The following is a 20,522-nucleotide window of genomic DNA, read 5'->3' on the forward strand; positions in this document are numbered from 1 at the left end:
CTATTTAAGGAGGAACGCCAACTGAAGCAATTTGCAGGGAACAACTTAGTTCACATACCTTCATGTCTTGTCTTGCTTATCTTATCAACTTCCTGCAAATTGCTTCTGGGCATTCTTCCAACCATACTAAGCTTTCAGTTATTATTCTTTGAATTCTTGGTGGCTGTTAATTAATTGCATTAACATTGCTGTAAAAAACTGGTTTATTCAGTAAACTAAGGTTTGAATGGACTTTGTGTGTGCTGCGTTCTTTGGGGTCCGTAGCTGGGGCAGAACAGTAGGGGTTGTTGCAATAAAACCAACAATAAAACATAAATAGAAACATATAGAAGGACTACAGTGGCAGAAAATGTTTGTCTCCTGTGTCCCACCAGTTGAAAGACCTTAATACACGGGACCTATAAAATGTCCCTCCTGGAAGATCTGATGGGATAACAGAACAATAGTGTTGAAAGGAACCTTGGTTCTGGTCTTCTAGTCCAATACCTGCTCAAGCAGGAGATCCTATATCAGTGATGGCTAACCTTTTTGCCGTCATGTGCCAAAAGCAGGGGGAGCGCAGTGGGTGGGTGGGTGTCATGCGCGCATGCCCACACCCATAATTCAATGCGCCCCGCCCCCTATACATGCGTGTGTGACCCCCTGCGCTCTCCCCACTTTTGGCACATGAAGGCATGGTGGGCCCGGTAGGCCTGTTTTTCGCCCTCTCCAGGCTCCAGAGTCTTTCTAGGAGCCTGGGGAGGGCGAAAACTGCCTTCCCACCCCCACCTCCCCGGAGGCCGGAAACAGCCTGTATCCCGACTTCTGGTGGGCCCGGAAGGCCTGAAAATCAGCTGGCTGGCGCATGCATGCACACTGGAGCTGAGTTAGGGCAACACTTGTGTGCTCACTGATACGATTCCATGTGCCACCTGTGGCACGTGTGTCATAGGTTCGCCATCATGGCCCTATATCATTTGAGACAAATCTCTTCTTAAAAACCTCAGTGATGGAGCACCCATAACTTATGAAATCAAATTGTTCCTCTGATTAATTGTTCTAACTGTTAGGAAATTTCTCCTTAGTTTTAGCTTGCTTCTCTCCTTGATTAGTTTCCACCCATTGTTTCTTGTCCTGCCCTCAGGGGCTTTGGAGAATAGCTTGACTCCCTCTTCTTTGTGGCAGCCCCTGAGATATTGGAACACTGCTATCATGTCTCCCCTCGTCCTTCTTTTCATTAAACTAGACATACCCAGTTCCTGCAACCGTTCTTCATATATTTTAGGATGGGTAGGTATAACCAGGAAGAGGTAGTCCTTCAAATAGCTTGGCCCTATGCTATTTAGTGTTTCAGAAGTGAAAATCAGCAGCTTGAATTGGGCCCAGAAGCAAACTGGGAACCAACCAACTTAGAATGCATCTACCACATGCTCTTGAAACTTAAAACAGTAGTGATGATCCAAGAGATCATCACTACTGTACTTTCACCATGTTTTCTAACATATGGAGCCTCTGTGCATATCTTCCTTTAATTTATGTTGCTGAATATAAATTGCTTGAGAATCTTTTTAAAATGCAAATTGCCCTTCTTTCATTCTTTGACATGTCAATTTATCCGGTTCTTTAACGTGTTTTTTCCCCCGTTGTAAATTCTCACTGTCTTTCCTAATATAGATAGCGTTATTTGCTTGCAACTATCTGTTCTGCATCCTCTTTTCAGATAATTTTCAGGTAAATTAAACTTCATAAGTGAATGACAAATGTCAACATCATTTGATGTTAATATGCTTTGCAGCTGCAAAGTTCTACTGACTCCCGAAGGGATGTGTGGCGTATACATATTTGGAGCTTTTGAATATTTAAGGCCAGGCTGCATATTTTGACTAAAATCTGGCAATCCCTGTTTTCACATCTTTGCGGAATGAGAAATAGCATTAAGTAGGAGCAACAATTAAGTTAAAAATGTGTTGCAGGTCTCTCTGAATTGATTGACGTGGCAAGCGAATAGATTTGGGTTCAGTTTTTAATTCTGCAGTACAGGAAGACCTCAACTTACAACCACAACTGAAGCCAGAGTTTCCATTGCTAAGCAAGGTGGTTGTTGAGTGAGTCACACCTGATTTAATGACCATTTTTGCTACAGTTTTCGAAAGAATCACTACAATTGTTAAGTGAGCCACTCAGTTGTTAAGCAAATCCACCTCCCCCATTTGTTTGTCAGATGTCAACCGGAAAGGTCGCAAATGTGATCCTGCAACCATCGTAAATATATGTGGGTTGCCAAGCACCTGAATTTTGATGCTGTGACAGTCACAAGTGTGAAAACCGATCATAATTCACTTTTCTGGATGCCCATTGTAACTTTGAACTCTCGCTAAGCAAATGGTTGTAAGTAGAGGACTTCCTATAGTTGCCCAAAGTTACATACATACCTCCCTAATTTCCATCCTACCTACACACACACACACACACACCAGAGGTGGGTTTCAGCAGGTTCTGACCAGTTCTGGAGAACCGGTAGCAGAAATTTTGAGTAGTTCGGAGATCCGGTAAATACCACCTCTGACTGGCCCCGCCCCCATCTATTCTCTGCTTCCTGAGTCCCAGCTGATCGGGAGGAAATGGGGATTTTGCAGTAACCTTCCCCTGGAGTAGGGAGAGAATGGAGATTTACAGTATCCTCCCCCTGTCACGCGTACCAAGCCACGCCCACCAAGCCGCATCTACAGAACCAGTAGTAAAAAAATTTGAAACCCACCACTGACACACGCCATATTCAGGAAGATAAGTCAATAATGTGGGATAGGAGTAACACAAGAGCTAAACTGCCCCAATCTGTAGACAGTAGGTAACATAAAGAGCTAACTTTAATTTGTTTGTTAAACTTGGGACTTGCCCCAATCTGTAGACAGTAGGTAAGAGCTAACTTTTAATAAAAGCTTTGATAATAATTTAAGCATTGTACTCCTGAGGTTGACAGTGGAGGATAACATCAAAAATTGATTATGGTCCCCCCCCAAAAATGTTCCACTAGAACATGTATTCTCTGACTCTTCAGTGCTTTTGAACAAATCTTGTCTAAGGGAATTTGAAAATAGTGCAATATTCAATCCATTCACATAGAAAAATTTAAAACCCGTGCGAGTCACAATATGTCTTAAAATTATACTAGTTCTTATACTGTGAGAACAGGCTCATAATATAAATCTTTGTTATGAATCCTTAAATTTAGCACTATAAAAGTTTAAACCGACCATTAAATCATATATGATTTTGGGAAAAGGTCAAAACCCCAGAAAATAAAGTTAGTTAATTTTATATAAAGAGATATATAAATACAATTTTAACGCTGGTCTGTGAGTGTAATAAAATTGATTGATTGATTGATAAAGTTTTAATGGATTAAAAATGTTTTTATTGCTTTTTTTTTTTTTTAGCTTGGAATCTGCCCCAATCTGTAGACTTTATGTAACATAAAACAAAGTAAAAAATATATTAACAATGCACAGGTAGTCCCCGACTTACGACCACAATTGAGCCTAGAATTTTTGTGAGAAATTTCTTAAGTGAGCTTTGCCCCGTTTTACGATTTTTCTTGCCATATTTGGTTTTTTTGTTGTTGTTGTTGTTGTTGTTTTTTAATTTGATTTATATGCCACCCTTCTCCGGAGACTCAGGGCGGCTTACAATGTGCTCAGCAATAGCCTTCATCCTCTTGTATATTTATACAAAGTCAGCTTATTGCCCCCACAAACTGGGTCCTCAATTTACCTACCTTAGAAAGGATAGAAGGCTGAGTCAACCTTGAGCCTTGGCGAGATTCGAACCTGCAGTAATTGCAGGCAGCTGGTCTTAATAACCAGCTTAATAACAGGGTGCCTTAGACCACTGTACTACCAAGGCTCTTGTTAAATGAATCACTGCAGTTAAATTAGTAACATGGTTGTTAAGTGAATCTGATTTTCCCATTGACTTTGCTTATTATGTGACCGTGTGGATGGGGCAATGGTCATAAGTGGGAAAAATGGTCATAAGTCACTTTTTTCAGTGTCGTTGTAACATCGAATGGTCACTAAATGAACTGTTGTAAATTGAGGACTACCTGTACCAAAACAAATAAACCTTCCCACCCACAGATGGATACACATAAACATTCAGCTGGGATTAAAGATTTGGTGAAATAGATTTCTGTACTTTATGAAACTTCAAGAGGGCAAAGGCCAGAACAGGAGGCTTATTATCTATTCCACATACAACATTTCTCTTTTCTATATATATATACAATTTTATTAAAGTTTTTTTTAAAAAAAACTAATAAAAACTAATATAAAATAACAAAAAGAAAAAGAAATCAAAGCGAAAGCTAAAAGTACAAGAAAGGGGTGAAAGTAAAAGGAAAAATAGAAAAGAAAGAAAAAAGATACATAGTAGCTTCCAATCTTCCAATTACAATAGTTATAAATGCAATTATAAATTTACTTCTTATTCTACCATCTAACTCTCTTCTTTCTATAATCAACCTGTCTGATCGTTAAAACCATAAATCATGTTTGTTTGTTTGTTTGTTTGTTCGTTTTTGTCTTTTATGCAAAAAGGAGTTTCCAGTCAATAGTTAACTTACCAAATTTTTGGAGTATAAGACGCTCCGGACTATAAGACACACCTACCTTTTTTGGTGAGGAAAACAAGAAAAAGAAATCTGCCTCTGCCTCCCAGCAATTTTGCCTTGTTGCAGCAAACAGAAAACAGTCTGCTTTACTTTCATTTTTGTTTTCAGCATAGCTTGATTAGCAGAAGAAAAAAAAATCTGCTCCCAGCAATTTACCTCCTTGCAGCAAGCAGCAAAGGCCCATGCAGCAATAGACAATGGCAATCCCTGCAGCCTGAAACAGCTGAGAGTCAGGATGCCGATCCAACTAACAATCAGCTGCTTGTGCTAATTAGGCTGTGCTGAAGCTGAAATGGGCTGTTTCTTCTTGATGCTTGCTGCAAGGAGGTAAATTGCTGGGAGGCAGAGGCCATAGGGTGGGGGCAAAATGGGTGGGCTGAATGTATATAAGATGCACCCAAATTTTCACCCCCTTTTAGGGGGAAAAAAGGTGTGTCTTATACTCCAAAAAATACAGTAAATATTATTTTTTCTCAGATCGAAGAAGTCAACTTTAGCCATCTAAGCAAGTTCCATTATCTTCACCACAGCATTCCTCCATTGTGGGTAGCTCTGAATCTTCCCATCTTTGTGCCTTTCCCACATTTAGTATGGAAGGCCATGCTTTGCAAGCCCTCTACTTATGGACAGATTTGATTTTGGCAAAGCAGTACCTGATACATCCTGGTACTGACTTAGGCCTAGAAATCTGGTGGTAGCCAGTGCAGTGATTTCATGATCACTGTCATCCTGCAAAGGCTGAATTGACCAACTAAATTGTCCCACTAAGACTCCTGAAACAACCAAATACACTATAAAGTGAAGAAACAACTTCATTGCCTGTAGCAAAAACACAAGCAATCATTATTTTTGGATCCTCTTATAATTCCAAGCTTTTCATAGTCAAGTGATTGGCAGTTTCACATGGCAATTTACACTCAAAGCTCTCTCCTATAATTTTCTATGGAACACGATTAGATTGACTTGGCAAGAATAATAAACGACCTTTGTTACAACAGTAGTTAACAGCTCTACAAGATTAATGGGATTTCTGGTTGGCGACTGCAAACCTGCTATTATTAAAGAAATAATTTGACATGCTGGATAAGAGGACAGGTTCATCAAAGTCACTAATCTTCCTTTCTATGTCAGCGGTGAGACGCTGACAACTATATTTTTTGGGGAGTTGAGGGGGCTTTATTTTTGTCATTTGGTTGTTCGGGAGTTCTTGGTCTTTGCTTAAATAGTTGTTGGTAAAGTTTTAAAAGTGTAGATTTGGATTGGGAGTAAGAAAGTTATCCTCTAACAAAATGAAATTCAATGGTGAAAAAAGTAAGGTTCTATATTTAGGCAAGAAAAACAAAATGCATAGGTACCATATAGGTGGTACCTTGCTCAATAGTAGTAACTGTGAGAGGGATCTCGGAGTCCTAGTGGACAACCATTTAGATATGAGCCAGCCGTGTGCAGCAGCTGCCAAAAAAGCCAACACAGTTCTGGGCTGCATAAACAGAGGGATAGAATCAAGATCACGTGAAGTGTTAATACCACTTTATAATGCCTTGGAAAGGCCACACTTGGAATATTCCATTCAGTTTTGGTCGCCACGATGTAAAAAGGATATTGAGACTCTAGAAAGAGTGCAGAGAAGAGCAACAAAGATGATTAGGGTACTGGAGGCTAAAACATATGAAGAACGGTTGCAGGAACTGGGTATGTCTAGTTTAATGAAGAGAAGTACTAGGGGAGACATGATAGCAGTGTTCCAATATCTCAGGGGTTGCCACAAAGAAGAGGGAGTCAAGCTATTCTCCAAAGCACCTGAGCCTGAGGGCAGGACAAGAAGCAATGGATGGAAACAAATCAAGGAGAGGAGCAACTTAGAACTAAGGAGAAATTTCCTGACAGGTAGAACAATTAATCAGTGGAACTACTTGCTTCCAGAAGTTGTGAATGCTCCAACACTGGAAGTTTTAAAGAAGAGATTGGATAACTATTTGTCTGAAGTGGTGTAGGGTTTCCTGCCTGGGCAGGGAATTGGACTAGAAAACCTCCAAGATCCCTTCCAACTCTGTTATTCTATTCTATTCTTGTCACAATAAGCATGGAAAAGCTACTTCAAGTCTTAAAACATACACTTCGCATATGGCAAATCTCAGATTCATCCCGTAACATCTCCAGATTGAATTGGCAAAACATTCCTGCCTAAAACTTTGGAGACCTCCTTCATGCAAACAATCTTACTCTTCCAAAAAGGAAAATATAACTATAATGGCAAGAACACCATTTGATTGTTATGAACATATTGAATAAAGGGGAATAAAGTGTCTTTCAGATCTCCTGAGATATAAACCGTCGTACGTGTTGTTATTGAATCCTGATTCCATGAATGCAATATTCAGTTTCAGCAGTTTCCTTTCTCGCAGTTGTAAACCTAGATGCCAATAATGGGAAATGGATTAAGTCTATGTAGCGAGTTATATTGAAGACACCAGCAAAGATGCATAGAAATCCAATAAATGTTGATATTTAAAAATTCCCACTTATTTAGATTAAAATGGGAAAAAGAAAGACTAAAACAAGCTATTTCTTACAGGGCACAAACTTCATAAAGTCATACCGATAGCCCTGGAGCTACTCATCCACCTAGTGAAATGGTATAATTGTTATTGTTTGTCAAACCTCGAAACATTTTGTTTGATAAAGGAGTGTACTTCTATTTTAAAAATGTCTGTTTTTGACTGCAAATATGATCCACTTCAAGGAGTCTAAGAGTATTTTAAGGTTGAAGAAACATCTCAAGTTGAGAAAAGTGAATGTAAAGTTATGGAGGAAGGAAGGAAGGAAGGAAGGAAGGAAGGAAGGAAGGAAGGAAGGAAGGAAATGAAAAGGTGTGCTAAAACCTTATATTATTGGCATGTGTTAAGGCAGGGGTCTCCTATCTGGGGGATTTGCAACCAGGCCACGGAAATGGCTGGTGAGCCCGCACACATCATCTTTACTTGCTCGAGCAGCAGGCGAGCACGCACGTGCTCCATTTAAGTGAGCAGCAGGTGTATGAGCATACTGCTTGCACAAAAGGTGCTGCCCGTGTGCTTGGCAACAGTTCACATGGAACCATCCTCTCTTCCCCCTCCCGCCTTTCTGCAAAGCCGGAAAAATTGGGGAACTCTATGTTAAGGCATTGAAAACTTTATCTTTTAATCTGGTATTCAATACCTACCCATTTTCTCTGGGCAACGTTTATGTCATATGAGTTATGGATTAAATATTTATAGCTAGAGATGCACATATTTTATTGTTATTTTATGGTTTTGTAAAACACCCTAAAGGCAATGATTTCTATCCTGTATCAAGGTCGGACAATAGAATTGAATATGGCTATTCTGACTTGATTCTGAATATAGACATTCCTCTTGTACCATGCATATTTATTTTTATTAAACACATTTTTTTATAAAAGTTTTTTTATTTTAATTTCTCATAAAACAAATATAAATGTACAATATATTTAACCATTCTTATCACACATATTATATTTTGGTTTCCATATTGGTTCATTCTTCACCCTAACATTTTTAAAATACATTTGAAGTTGCTCTTCTACCATTCCATATCTCCCTTCTTCCACAACAACCATTACTTTCCTTCTCTCCTCTTACCCGTCCCTCCCTTCTTCTATTCTTTTCAACTTTCTTCTTTCATCCTCTCCTTCCCCTCCTCTCCTCCCCTCTTCCTCTCTTTCTAACCCTCTCTCCTACTCTTATTTCCCCTCCCTTTCTTCCTTTCCTTTCCCCTTTCTTCTCTCTCTCCTTTCCTCCCTTCTCCTCTCTCCTTCCTACCTGTTCCTCTACTCCATTCTCCCTTTCCTCTCCATTGTTGTATCCATTTTCAATTCAATATTTTGTCAAGATGGTATTTGAGCAACCCTGATCTTATATTTACCCACATTTTCCTTTCAATTTCTTTTCTATTTTGCTGGTTAGACACATATCATCCTTAATGTACATTTATATAGTACCTCTTTTTTCATTTTCCCCCTCCTTCCCCCTTTTATTAAACAAATTTATATAGCCACCCAATTCAGACACAGTGACTCTGAACACATCAGTTCGGGGAGCCTCACACTGAGAGGTTGTGGGCAAGTCAAGTCCTTTTATCTTACTCAACAGTCAGCCTTCACATAGCCATGTTTCTACATCTTAGCACTCCAGATACTTAACCCTGTATCTGACTTACTTGGTGATAGGTTCTCAGATATAACTAGCTTTTTTTTTTCTTTATTGCAAAGCAGACTGAAGCCATTCACTTGCCTCCTGCAATACACATAAATTGAACCCTTTATATAACCCTGTGCTCCAGGATTGAAATTTTGGGTTTTCTTCATACCTTTCTAAGGCAATGGAGGCAATTATGTTGATGGCCTCTAGAACACCTGATCTATGTTGCCACAACAGCCCTTTCTAGTATGGAACTGCTAGTTTCTACCTCACCACCTTCCTTTCTTTACACCAAATTATTAACAGCATTGCTATTATGGGGAAAAAAAACAGAGGACTGATTTTTCCCCATAATAACAGAACCCTGAGTTCAATATCTTCACAAACTACTTAGATGAGGGAATAGAAGGGGAACTCACCAAATTTGCAGATGATACTAAGCTGGCAGGAATAGCTAACACCCTAGAAGATAAGCTAGGAAGATCCTAGAAGGATCTTGACAGACTTGAACACTGGGCCCTATCTAACAAAATGAAATTCAATTAGAGAAAAGTAAAGTCTTACACTTAGGTAAGAAGAACCAAAAGCACACATATAAACTGGGGGAAACCAGGTTTAATAGCAGTGACTGTGAAAGGGATCTTGGAGTCTTAGTGGACAATCAGCTAAATATGAGTGAGGAGTGTGCAGCGGCAGCTAAAAAAACCAATGCAATCCTAAATTGCGTTAACAGAGGGATACAATCAAGGTCAAGTGAGGTACTAATACCACTCTATAAAGTCCTAGTACGACCACAGCTAGAGTACTGCATCCAGTTTTGGTCACCACACTATAAAAAGATGTTGAGACTCTAGAAAAAGGGCAGAGGAGAGCAACCAGGAGGATTAGGGGACTGGAGAGTAAAACATATGAAGAACGGTTGCAGGAACTGGGCACGGCTAGTCTAGTGAAGAGAAGGACCAGAGGAGACATGATAGCTTTCTTCCAATACTTGAGGGGCTGCCACAGAGAGGAGGGGGTCAAGCTATTCTCCAAAGCACCTGAAGGCCAGACAAGGAATAATGGATGGAAACTGACCAAGGAGAGATTCAACCTAGAAATGAGGAGGAACTTTCTGACAGTGAGAACCATCAACCCATGGAACAGAAGTTGCCTTCGGAAGTGGTGGGAGCTTCAACACTTGAGACTTTCAAGAAAAGATTGGACTGTCATTTGTCAGAAATGGTGTAGGGTCTCCTGCTTGAGTGGGGGAGGGTTGGACTAGATGACCTATAAGGTCCCTTCCAATTCTGTTAATCTATTATCTGTTTAGACAAGAAGACTAAGGTGAATGCAGAGGGCCATTTTGTTTGGGGTAAAATGCATTTGCTTCACCGTGTTTTCTTGCTTCTTTCCAGCCTTCAGACACAATGAGTGTCCTGACCCAGGAGTTCCGGTCAATGGGAAGCGCTTTGGTGATAGCCTCCAACTTGGGAGCTCGGTCTCTTTCCTGTGTGACGAAGGCTTCATAAGGACCCATGGCTCAGAAACAATCACCTGCGTCTTGAAGGAAGGCAATGTGGTTTGGGATAACGCAGTCCTGAGATGTGAAGGTAAATTACTATGTTGGGTTGCCGTTTTCTTAGTTATAACAGTTAAGAGAAGGCAAGAAATCAATGTAAGAAGTATCTGAGGAACAAATGGTTGTGAATTTTGAGGCAAACTGATGTAACTACAGAAGCATCTGGACCTTTGGGGGGAAGCAAAGAAGGGAAGATGGTAGCTGTGACTACATGATCAAATCCCCACCCTGTGTGATAACACATGTAAATAAGCGAGCCGTCTTTAGTCATGTGATTGTGGACAGCATCTTGACTTGATAGCCCCTTCCCAGTGGTGGGTTTCAAATTTTTTTCCACCGGTTCTATGGGCATGGCTTGGTGGGCATGGTTTGGTGGGCGTGGCAGGGGAAGGATACTGTAAAATCTCCATTCCCAGCCCACTCCAGGGGAAGTATACTTTAAAATCTCCATTCCCTCCCCAATCCAGGGGATGGTTACTGCAAAATCCCCATTTCCTCCTGATCAGCTGGGACTTGGGAGGCAGAGAATAGATGGGGGCAGGGCCAGTCAGAATTTTTACTACCGGTTCTCCAAACTACTCAAAATTTCCGCTACTGGTTCTCCAGAACTGGTCAGAACCTGCTGAAACCCACCTCTGCCCCCTCCCCATCTCCTGGATATCCCTGCATGATTTACAGCTGCTTTGGTAGGATCTCCAGCTAGATTGGAGGGAGGTATTAAGAGGGTGATGAGCTTAGAGTCTTTGCACTGCAGGAAGTGACACAGGCCTGACTTCCCTCCCAGAATCTTGCCAGACCATTCCCATGAGAATGCAGTCCATTTGGCAACATTCATAGGTGACTAACAATACTGCTTCTGTTTGAGATGATTCACACATAGTTCCGATTGCTTGCACCTGACAAGCTGCTAGACTATTTTTTTTTTTAAAAAAAATATTTTTTAAAAAAAAAATATTGCACTTATGTTTTCTCTCTGACTCTTTGCCCTTTTGTTCTATTAAGTTTTCAGTGGGATTATTTAATGCTATATTTAGCTTCAGGTAGGCTACATTAAAATGTTGTGAGATAAACCACATTTCAGTATTTCAGTATTTTCATCAGTGTAATTCCATGCCTTCTTGATTTCTTAATGGAGTTTGGAAATGACCAAAGATGAAATCATCCCAAATGGGAAAGAATTCAGTTTATTGATCCCTTGAACCTCACTTATGTCAGCTTTAGTTAGCTTCCTTCCCTTAATTCTATACAGAAGGCAAAATTACCACATGAAATATTCTCCCACCAGGAGAAAAAAAAGAGAAAGATGTAAGGGAGAAATATTCTCCCTCTGGAAATGGCAAACACGAGGACAGATGGATAGTTGCAACTGAAATCCTACCTAGAACATTCCTTGCCCAGGGTTTTATTAAGTTCATTCATGTACTCGGCTGCTGAGCTGTGGGTCCCCCAGGGCTAGTCCAGTGCAAATTCTATTACGTGAAACAATTGTCCCATCAATCAGTTTTGGGGATTATTGTTATTAGTTTTAGTATATTCAGGAAGAGAACATTTCATTTCAAATATTGTATCAATTTGCATCCAGCCAAAAAGCATGACAGTCACACTTGAACTGATGCATTGAATAAAAGAACAATTCTGAAGACTTCTGAATCTCATTTATCTTGGTGCACATATAGTATCTGCCCCTTGTGAAAAAGCCTGCAAAAAAATTGCTTTGGAAATGAGTGTCCAGCTCAGCAATTGCCTCATGATACCCGATTCTGACCTGGGGCTTCTGAATGTGGTAGATATCAAGTTGCATAATCCTCAACCAATATGGGCAGTGGCCAAGCAGGCTGGGTTAATAGTTGGAGAAAACTGACTTACTTGAAGTTATGACTGAGCAAAATGGAGAAAAGATTTAAAAAGGAAGATTAAATCGCAAACGCAACAGAACACTCTCCTTCATCCCACCCTCACACAAAGTTTTCTGGGAGCATTTGAATTTTCTGTTTCAAGGAAGCAAAGTGAAATGGAAAAAAAAAATGTTAGGAATGTTAAAACTTTCTGCCTTCTTTCTGCTCCTTGAGAGAACAGCTATCAACTGATATCCTTGCCATCGTTTGAATGCAGACACATTGAATTCATGATAAATAGTTCCAGAAATCAGTTTCTCCAAAATCGCTCATCCATCTGGCAATTTGGGGCGGGGGAATAGACGAAGACTATAACCAAGATTTTCTTTTATGCTCAGAACTCTCTAATACTTGAACAGTTTCATACTTGAACCAGAGACTGCATATTGCACCTTTTATGTCAGTAAGGCAGAGGTGGGTTTTAGCAGGTTCTAACCAGTTCTGGAGAACCGGTAGCGGAAATTTTGAGTAGTTCGGAGAACCGGTAGTAAAAATTCTGACTGGCTCCGCCCTCATCTTTCTCTGCCTCCCGAGTCCCAGCTGATCGGGAGAAAATGCGGATTTTGCAGTATCCTGCTCCCCTCTATTCTCTGCCTTCCAAGTCCCAACTGATTGGGAGGAAATGGGGATTTTGCAGTAACCTTCTCCTGCCACTCCTACCAAGCCACGCCCACCAAGCCACGGCCACAGAACTGGTAGTAAAAAAAATTTGAAACCCACCACTGCAGTAAGTCATTCATTAATAATGTCTTGAGTTTTCCCTATTACACCTGACTTATATAAATCCTCACCATCACTAGATGTCAGCAAAGAGACAGAGATGTTTTATATTTTTGCTGCAGTGGGTTTTTTTTTTCTAACCCTCTTGGCAAAGGTGAACCACTTTAATCTGCCAAATAGTTGGATCAGCCTTAATTTCAAGAAGACCCAGAGTACTTTAAAACTATCAAAAGAACTAAGTTGGTATGATCTGCAATCAATTGTTTATTATTTAGAACTGTATATGACCTTAGTCATGGTAAAGGTAAAGGTAAAGGTTCCCCTCGCACATATGTGCTAGTCATTCCCGACTCTAGGGGTCCATGTCATCTCCGATTCAAAGCCGAAGAACCAGCGCTGTCTGAAGACGTCTCCGTGGTCATGTGGCCGACATGACTGAATGCCAAAGGCGCACAGAACACTGTTACCTTCCCACCAAAGATGGTCCCTATTTTTCTACTTGCATATTTGACGGGCTTTCGAACTGCTAGGTTGGCAGCAGCTGGGACAAGTAACGGGAGCTCACCCCATTATGCAGCACTAGGGATTCGAATCGCTGAACTGCCGACCTTTCAATCAACAAGCTCAGTGTCTTACCCACTAAGCCACCACGTCCCTTCTTCAGTCATGGTACTTTTACAAACAAACTGTGACTAAACAAACCATGCTTGCATGTGGGGACCTAGCCATTATAGGGAAGTAAGCATGCGCAAGATGGCAGTCGTGAGGTGAGGTGCTGCGGCTGGATGGAGGACTTTCTGGGGCTCGAGGGGGTGCTGCAGGGGAGCTCGACCATCAGCGACCCCTGATTCGGTCGGATGGCTTCGGGGCGAGGGTTTTGCGATCTTCCTCGCCCCTGGACGCCCCCGGAGTCGGAGGCGGCGAGGGAGAATGTGGCCGCGCTGCTCCGACTCCGCCGACGCCGCCGAGAGCCGAGCCGAGTGGGGAGTGGAGATAGGCGGCGCTGCTGGGAAGGAGAAGGAGAAGGGAGAGTGGAGCCGAGCCGAGCGGAGAGCAGAGAGCGGAGAACGGAGATATGGAGATGTGGCTTGCTGGCGGCGGGGGGGTCAGTCAGCGGAGGGGGCGAGGGTTTTTGAGATCTCCCTCGCCCCTGGACATGCCTAGAGGCGCCGGCGAAGAAGTTGGCTGCGCTGCTCCAACGCCGCCGAAAGTGGTGCTATGGTGGTTTGTTTGTGGGCAGCGATAGCAGCAAGGTGAAAGGGGAAGTATGGCTGTGGGGCAGCGAGTGGTGGCAGCCTGTTGAAATTTCATCTGCCCCACTCAGGAACTTCCTCAGCGGCCCCTGGAAACCGGGAATGGTGGCGTGGATATCAGCGGGGGTGGTGAGGCCGGCCCCAACATTAAACTGGGCCATGGCACACCCCATGGAAGTACTGGAGCTGTTCTCAGGCCCTATTGCCGGAGAAGGGGCCTTGCTAGAGGGTGAAAACTGAGAGGAGCATAACGGACTGGAGAAGAAAGACCCCCTCCCGGGATATCTTGGCAGCTGTAGAGGACCTGGAGGCCCCCTGTGACATCCAATGGAGGCTGGGGTTTGGATTTGTTATCCCGGAAGAACTGAACTATCTGAGGAATGTAGGGCTGGGGGGCGACGGAGGAGTTTTCCGTCACATAGATACCAGCCCTTTTCTCCTCCCCCTCCCAGGTACTGTGTCTGCCTAAATGGGCTTATTATTCGCCCTAATTGAGGGAATCCTCTCTCTCCCCCCCCTTTTCTTCCCCTCTTCCTTCTTCCCCTTCCCTTCTTTCCCTTTTTCATCGGGACTTACTCGAATATGATCTTGAGTATAAGACTTTGCCAAGGATTTTCCATCTTCACCCCTGGCGTGACTCATAGACTGACTGATAGACTGATAAATCTTTCTTCCGACCATGGTCAGCCAAACTGATGCAACTGTTGAGGGGTCCTCTATTACATCATGGCTCTTGTCTGTGGGAGAACTTTTTCAATCTACGGCCCCGTGGGGTTCCGCTGTGAGAGGGCAGGCCGGAGGTCGCCCCCATTGGAGGAGATAATTTTAGGACCCTCCTGCTGTTGTGGGAGGACAGTTGAGACACCAACAGCACATCGATGAACAATTGGCTGTGTTACATCTTTTGTGAAGTCCCCTGTCTGAGCTTTGGGCCTCCATCGCTGCATTTTGGAGATGTATACGACTGCAGATCTTCTTGCGCTGCGAGATTCCCCCTTCTCGCAGATGTGGCCCTCCTCACTATCGAGGGCCCACCTCAAGGAAGGGTTTTGGGACCCAGAGAGGTGGCATGTGAAAACGAGGGGATTGAGGGGTTTTTTAACAAAATTTTTAGTCAAATTTTTAAGGGGTCCTAGGGAGGGGGAGGGTCAGATTGGAATTCGGGCTGTGGGTATGGGGGATAACCCACAAGGGGGAGGGTCGGGTCTGGCAGTGAAGCGTGGTGTGGGGGATGGAGGACCCAGGATCGAGGGGGGGGTTAGAGCTTGTCCGGATAGTTTTTTGAACATCAGTACTGTAGGTGGGAGGGGTAGATATGGCGGGAGCAGGGGGCCATATCGTGTTAGGGGAGTGCGCACTCGCTGTCTACGAGCGGTGGCGTGCTCCGGCCCCCAAGGCTCTACTCGCTCCTCAGGTTGCATAGACCCTCAGGACCCAGGCCTTCGGCTGATGCTGTGCAATGCCAGGTCCGTAGTAAATAAAGCCCCCCTCATCTGTGATCTTGTTCAGGAGGGGGGTGCGGACCTGGCAGGTATTACGGAGACCTGGTTGGGCCAGGAGGGGGGGGGTTCCCCTCGTTGAAATGTGCCCGCCAGGTTTCCAAGCATTCCATCAGCCGAGGTCACAGGGGAGGGGCGGGGGGGTAGCGGTTATCATTAAAGAAGGTCTGAGACCGAGGGAGGCCACTGTTCCTCAGACGGCCGGCTGTGAATCCCTTTTTGTGAAATGGGGTCATGGGGTTCAGATGGGTTTGCTGATCACGTACCTGGCTCCCTGCCACGTGGCAACAGCCCTGCCCGAGCTACTCAACGTCATCGCCGCGGTGGCGGTTGATACCCCTAAGCTTATGGTTATGGGGGATTTCAACCTGCCGTCCGTGGGTGAGACGTCAGAGATGGCTCGGGAGTTCATGGCTTCCATGACAGCTATGGACCTGACCCAGTTAATTCATGGCCCTACCCACACAGGGGGAAACACGCTGGATCTGGTTTTTGTCTCTGGACAGTGGTTGAGGGATCTTGATATAGGGGATATAGTTACTGAACCCTTGTCATGGTCAGATCACTCTCTCCTTCGTCTCGACTTTCGAACCGCTGCACCCCGCCGCAGGGAGGCGGAGCCGGTCAGATGGTTCCGCCCCAGGCGCCTGATGGAACCTGACAGATTCCAGACGGAGCTTGGGCCATTTCCTGAGGTTCTGGCACACGCCTCGACTGGAGACCTGGTGGCCGCCTGGGATAGGGCGGCTGCTGGTGCTCTGGATCGGGTCGTGCCTTTGCGGCCTCTGACCCGGCGCCGATCTCAATTGGCTCCTTGGTTTACCGAGGAGCTGAGGGAGTTGAAGCGCCGGAAAAGACGCCTAGAGAGTAGTTGGAGGGCCAGTCTTCTTGAATCTGACCGGACACTAGTAAGATCCCACATTAGGAATTACTTAGTGGCGATAAAAGCAGCGAAATGTAGTTATTTTGCTGCTCTTATTGCGTCATCAGATAATCGCCCGGCCGCCCTCTTTAGGGTGACCCGCTCCCTGCTCCACCAGGAAGCGCGGGAGGACCCCTTGGAGGGTAGAGCCGAGGATTTTGTTCAGTATCTGTATGACAAAATCACTCAGATTCGGGAAGATTTGGACTCCGACTGGGTAGTCTCAGGGGGAGAGACGGGGGCAGGTCTTGAGAATGTTATCTGGGATGAGTTTGATCCTGTGACCCCTGAGGACGTGGACAGGATTCTGGGTAGACTGAACGCGACCACTTGTTTATTGGACCCGTGTCCTTCCTGGTTAGTACTGGCTTCCCGGGAAGTGACACGAGGCTGGCTCCAGGGGATTATAAACGCTTCGCTGAGTGAGGGTGACTTTCCCGCCGCCTTGAAAGAGGCGGTGGTGAGGCCTCTCCTCAAGAAGCCTTCCCTGGACCCGGCAATGTTGGTAAATTATCGTCCGGTCTCCAATCTTCGCTTTGTTGCGAAGGTTGTTGAGAGTGTGGTCGCGCAACAGCTCCCCCAGCACCTGGATGAAACGACGTATCTGGATCCGTTCCAGTCGGGCTTCAGGCCCGGGTACAGCACGGAAACGGCATTGGTCGCGTTGGTTGATGATCTCTGGAGGGCTCGGGACAGGGGGTGCTCCTCTGTCCTGGTCCTGTTAGATCTCTCAGCGGCTTTTGATACCATCGACCATGGTATCATGCTGCACCGGTTGGAAGAGTTGGGGGTGGGAGGCACTGTGTTGCGGTGGTTCTCCTCCTTTCTCTCTGACCGGTCGCAGTCTGTGTTGACAGGGGGACAGAGGTCGACCCCGAGGCCCCTCATATGTGGGGTGCCGCAAGGGTCGGTCCTCTCGCCTCTCCTGTTCAACATTTATGTGAAGCCGCTGGGCGAGATCATCCGTGGTTTCGGGGTGGAGTACCATCAGTACGCTGACGACACCCAGCTGTACATCTCCACCCCGGATCACCCCAACGATGCCCTTGAAGTGATGTCCCGGTGCCTGGAGGCCGTACGGATCTGGATGGGGAGGAACAGGCTCAGGCTCAACCCATCCAAGACTGAGTGGCTGTGGTTTCCGACGTCCCGATATAGTCAGTTGACGCCATCACTGACTATTGGGGGCGAATCATTGGCCCCCACGGAGAGGGCTCGCAACTTGGGCGTCCTCCTGGACTCACGGCTGTCTTTAGAAGAGCACTTGACGGCCGTGACCGGGAGGATTTTTCATCAGGTTCGCCTGATTCGCCAGTTGCGTCCCTTTCTGGATCGGGACTCTTTACGCACGGTCACTCATGCCCTTGTCACCTCCCGCCTGGACTATTGCAACGCTCTCTACATGGGGCTCCCCTTGAGGAGCACCCGGAGGCTCCAACTGGCGCAGAGTGCGGCCGCGCGGGTGGTAATGGGAGCGACATGGCGTTCCCATGTAACACCTCTCCTGCGCGAGCTGCACTGGCTCCCGGTGGTCTTCCGGGTGCGCTTCAAGGTTTTGGTTACCACCTTTAAAGTGCTCCATGGCTTAGGACCCGGGTACTTGCGGGACCGCCTACTACCACCAATAGCCTCCCACCGACCAGTACGCTCCCATAGAGAGGGGCTCCTCCGGGTGCCGTCAGCCAAACAATGCCGACTGGCGGCCCCCAGGGGGAGAGCCTTCTCTGTGGGGGCACCTACTATCTGGAACGAGCTCCCCCCAGAGATATGGAGGATCCCGGATCTGCGCACCTTCCGCCGCGCCTTAAAGACCTTACTATTTCACCAGGCCGGCCTGGCCTAATTTTCCCCCTCTTTTATAAAAGATTTTTAAAATTTTAAATATTTTAAATATTTTAAATATTTTTTAGTATTTATATATTCAATTTTAAATTGGTTTTAAAAGTTTGGGGTTTTAAATTTGTCGGGGCCAAAATTATTTAATTTGATTTTATTCTATTTTTTAAATTTTGTATTGTATGTGTTTTTATTGTTTGGCTGTGCACCGCCCTGAGTCCTTCGGGAGTAGGGCGGTATAGAAATCTAATAAATAATAATAATAATAATAATAATATTTGCTTGCCAGAACTCTGTTTTTGAAACACGAGGGATGATGGAACTGCAACTATGGATGGGGAAAAGAAATAAAGAAGGAAATAGAGATTAAATATTAATTAATTAACAAAATCCATATGAATAGTATTACATTTAGTCTTAGAGATTTGAGCACTATTATCTTTAAGTGTTTTGAAATTAAATCTAGCTTTAAGAAACAATATCAAATAAAAGACAAGTAATAATGCATGTAGATGTATATATGTATATAATTGCACCAATGAACCGAAAATGTACTGAATGTATCACTATATGTTATAATAAAAATCAATTTAAAAAAAAAAAAAAAGGAATTGCAACTATTGGCCCAGTAGAGGTCAGGTGACACAATTGGAAGTGAGATTCCAGATTGTCCCCAAATCAACTGGCCATTCTCCTTTCTCTGACATGCCAGAACAAGACTTCTGTCTTCTTCTAACTTCCTCCCCCTGATTTCCTGTCCAATTTCCTTGCTGGCTTTGTGCTTCGTGCTAGAAACGATTGCACTTATAACCTCCTTGCTCCAAGTTATTCTTCTTCAGTCACAGGAAATGTAAGATTTGTCATTTATCTGTTCTGCCTTTTCATTTCTTTTCAAAAGAAGCACCAACATTGCTCACAAACAGTTTTCAGCTTTGTTTACTTTAACTCCACTCTTGTTAAATCTCTTCTGAGTGGGTCATAGAAGCTTGATAGTTCATGTGCCTTCTCACTCTTAGTTTAAGTGGTGGAGGAAAATAAAAAGTATCAAAAAACCATTTCAAATTCCTTTTTATTTTCTGACAGTTTTGATAACCTCGTCATTACCAATGTATCCTCCTTTATCCCCGAACTCTCTTGCTTGCCTTGGACTTGCCCTCCAGTGTGAGCTCAATTAAATGCAATTTCTAATTAACTTTTTTTTAATTAAATAAGAGAGGGAAATCAGTCTAGAATGTTTAAGGTGCTGTCTGATGTTTGAGGAATAAAAATCATTAAAAGAATGGGCAGAGCAAAGCACTTGGGATTGAAAAAATGGGTGGAAATGTGTTGTTCTCAAGAACTTGGGAGGCAATTGGTGGATTTGGAATTTGGAAATTATACAATTTTGGAAATCCTAGTGGAAAATTCTACAATTTAAACACTGGGGGAAAATTGGGAGATTATGTTTTTGAGTAATGATCCAGGAAATAGGTAAAATTAGATTCTTTTGGGGTGAATTTCTTTTTCAGGCATGTTTAAGCTATCACTTAAAGGTAAAGGTAAAAGTTCCCCTCGCACATATGTGCTAGTCGTTCCCGACTCTAGGGGGCGGTGCTCATCTCCGTTTCAAAGCCAAAGAAGATGTCTCCGTGGTCATGTGGCCGGCATGACTAAACACCAAAGGCGCACGGAACACTGTTACCTTCCCACCAAACGCGGTCCCTATTTTTCTACTTGCATTTTTATGTGCTTTTGAACTGCTAGGTTGGCAGAAGCTGGGACAAGTCATGGGAGCTCACTCCATTACGCGGTACTAGGGATTCGAACCGCTGAACTGCCGACCTTTCGATCGACAAGCTCAGCATCTTAGCCACTCAGCCACCACGTCCCTTAAGCTATCAATTATTTTTTCCTAAAGCACAATGTTTGAAATATATATAATCTCAGTCTCACAAGGGATAAAATACAAGGCATTTCCCCCCCCCCCAATGTTTTTTTTTCCTTACTTCC

At 44.1% G+C, this 20,522-nt stretch overlaps 1 protein-coding gene across 2 annotated transcripts in view; it reads left to right on the plus strand.

Moving 5' to 3' along the window:
• CSMD2 (CUB and Sushi multiple domains 2) overlaps positions 1 to 20,522 on the plus strand; it is an 822,245-nt gene that overhangs the window by 565,298 nt on the left and 236,425 nt on the right. For both annotated transcript variants that reach the window (XM_034413370.3, XM_034413371.3), the window contains one exon: positions 10,245 to 10,439. In XM_034413370.3, the coding sequence (XP_034269261.2) occupies positions 10,245 to 10,439 (195 nt within the window). The remainder of the gene's footprint in view (positions 1 to 10,244; positions 10,440 to 20,522) is intronic.

Source organism: Pantherophis guttatus, chromosome 10, assembly GCF_059756535.1.
Source record: "Pantherophis guttatus breed Tessera chromosome 10, ASM5975653v1, whole genome shotgun sequence".
Taxonomy (NCBI): domain Eukaryota; kingdom Metazoa; phylum Chordata; class Lepidosauria; order Squamata; family Colubridae; genus Pantherophis; species Pantherophis guttatus.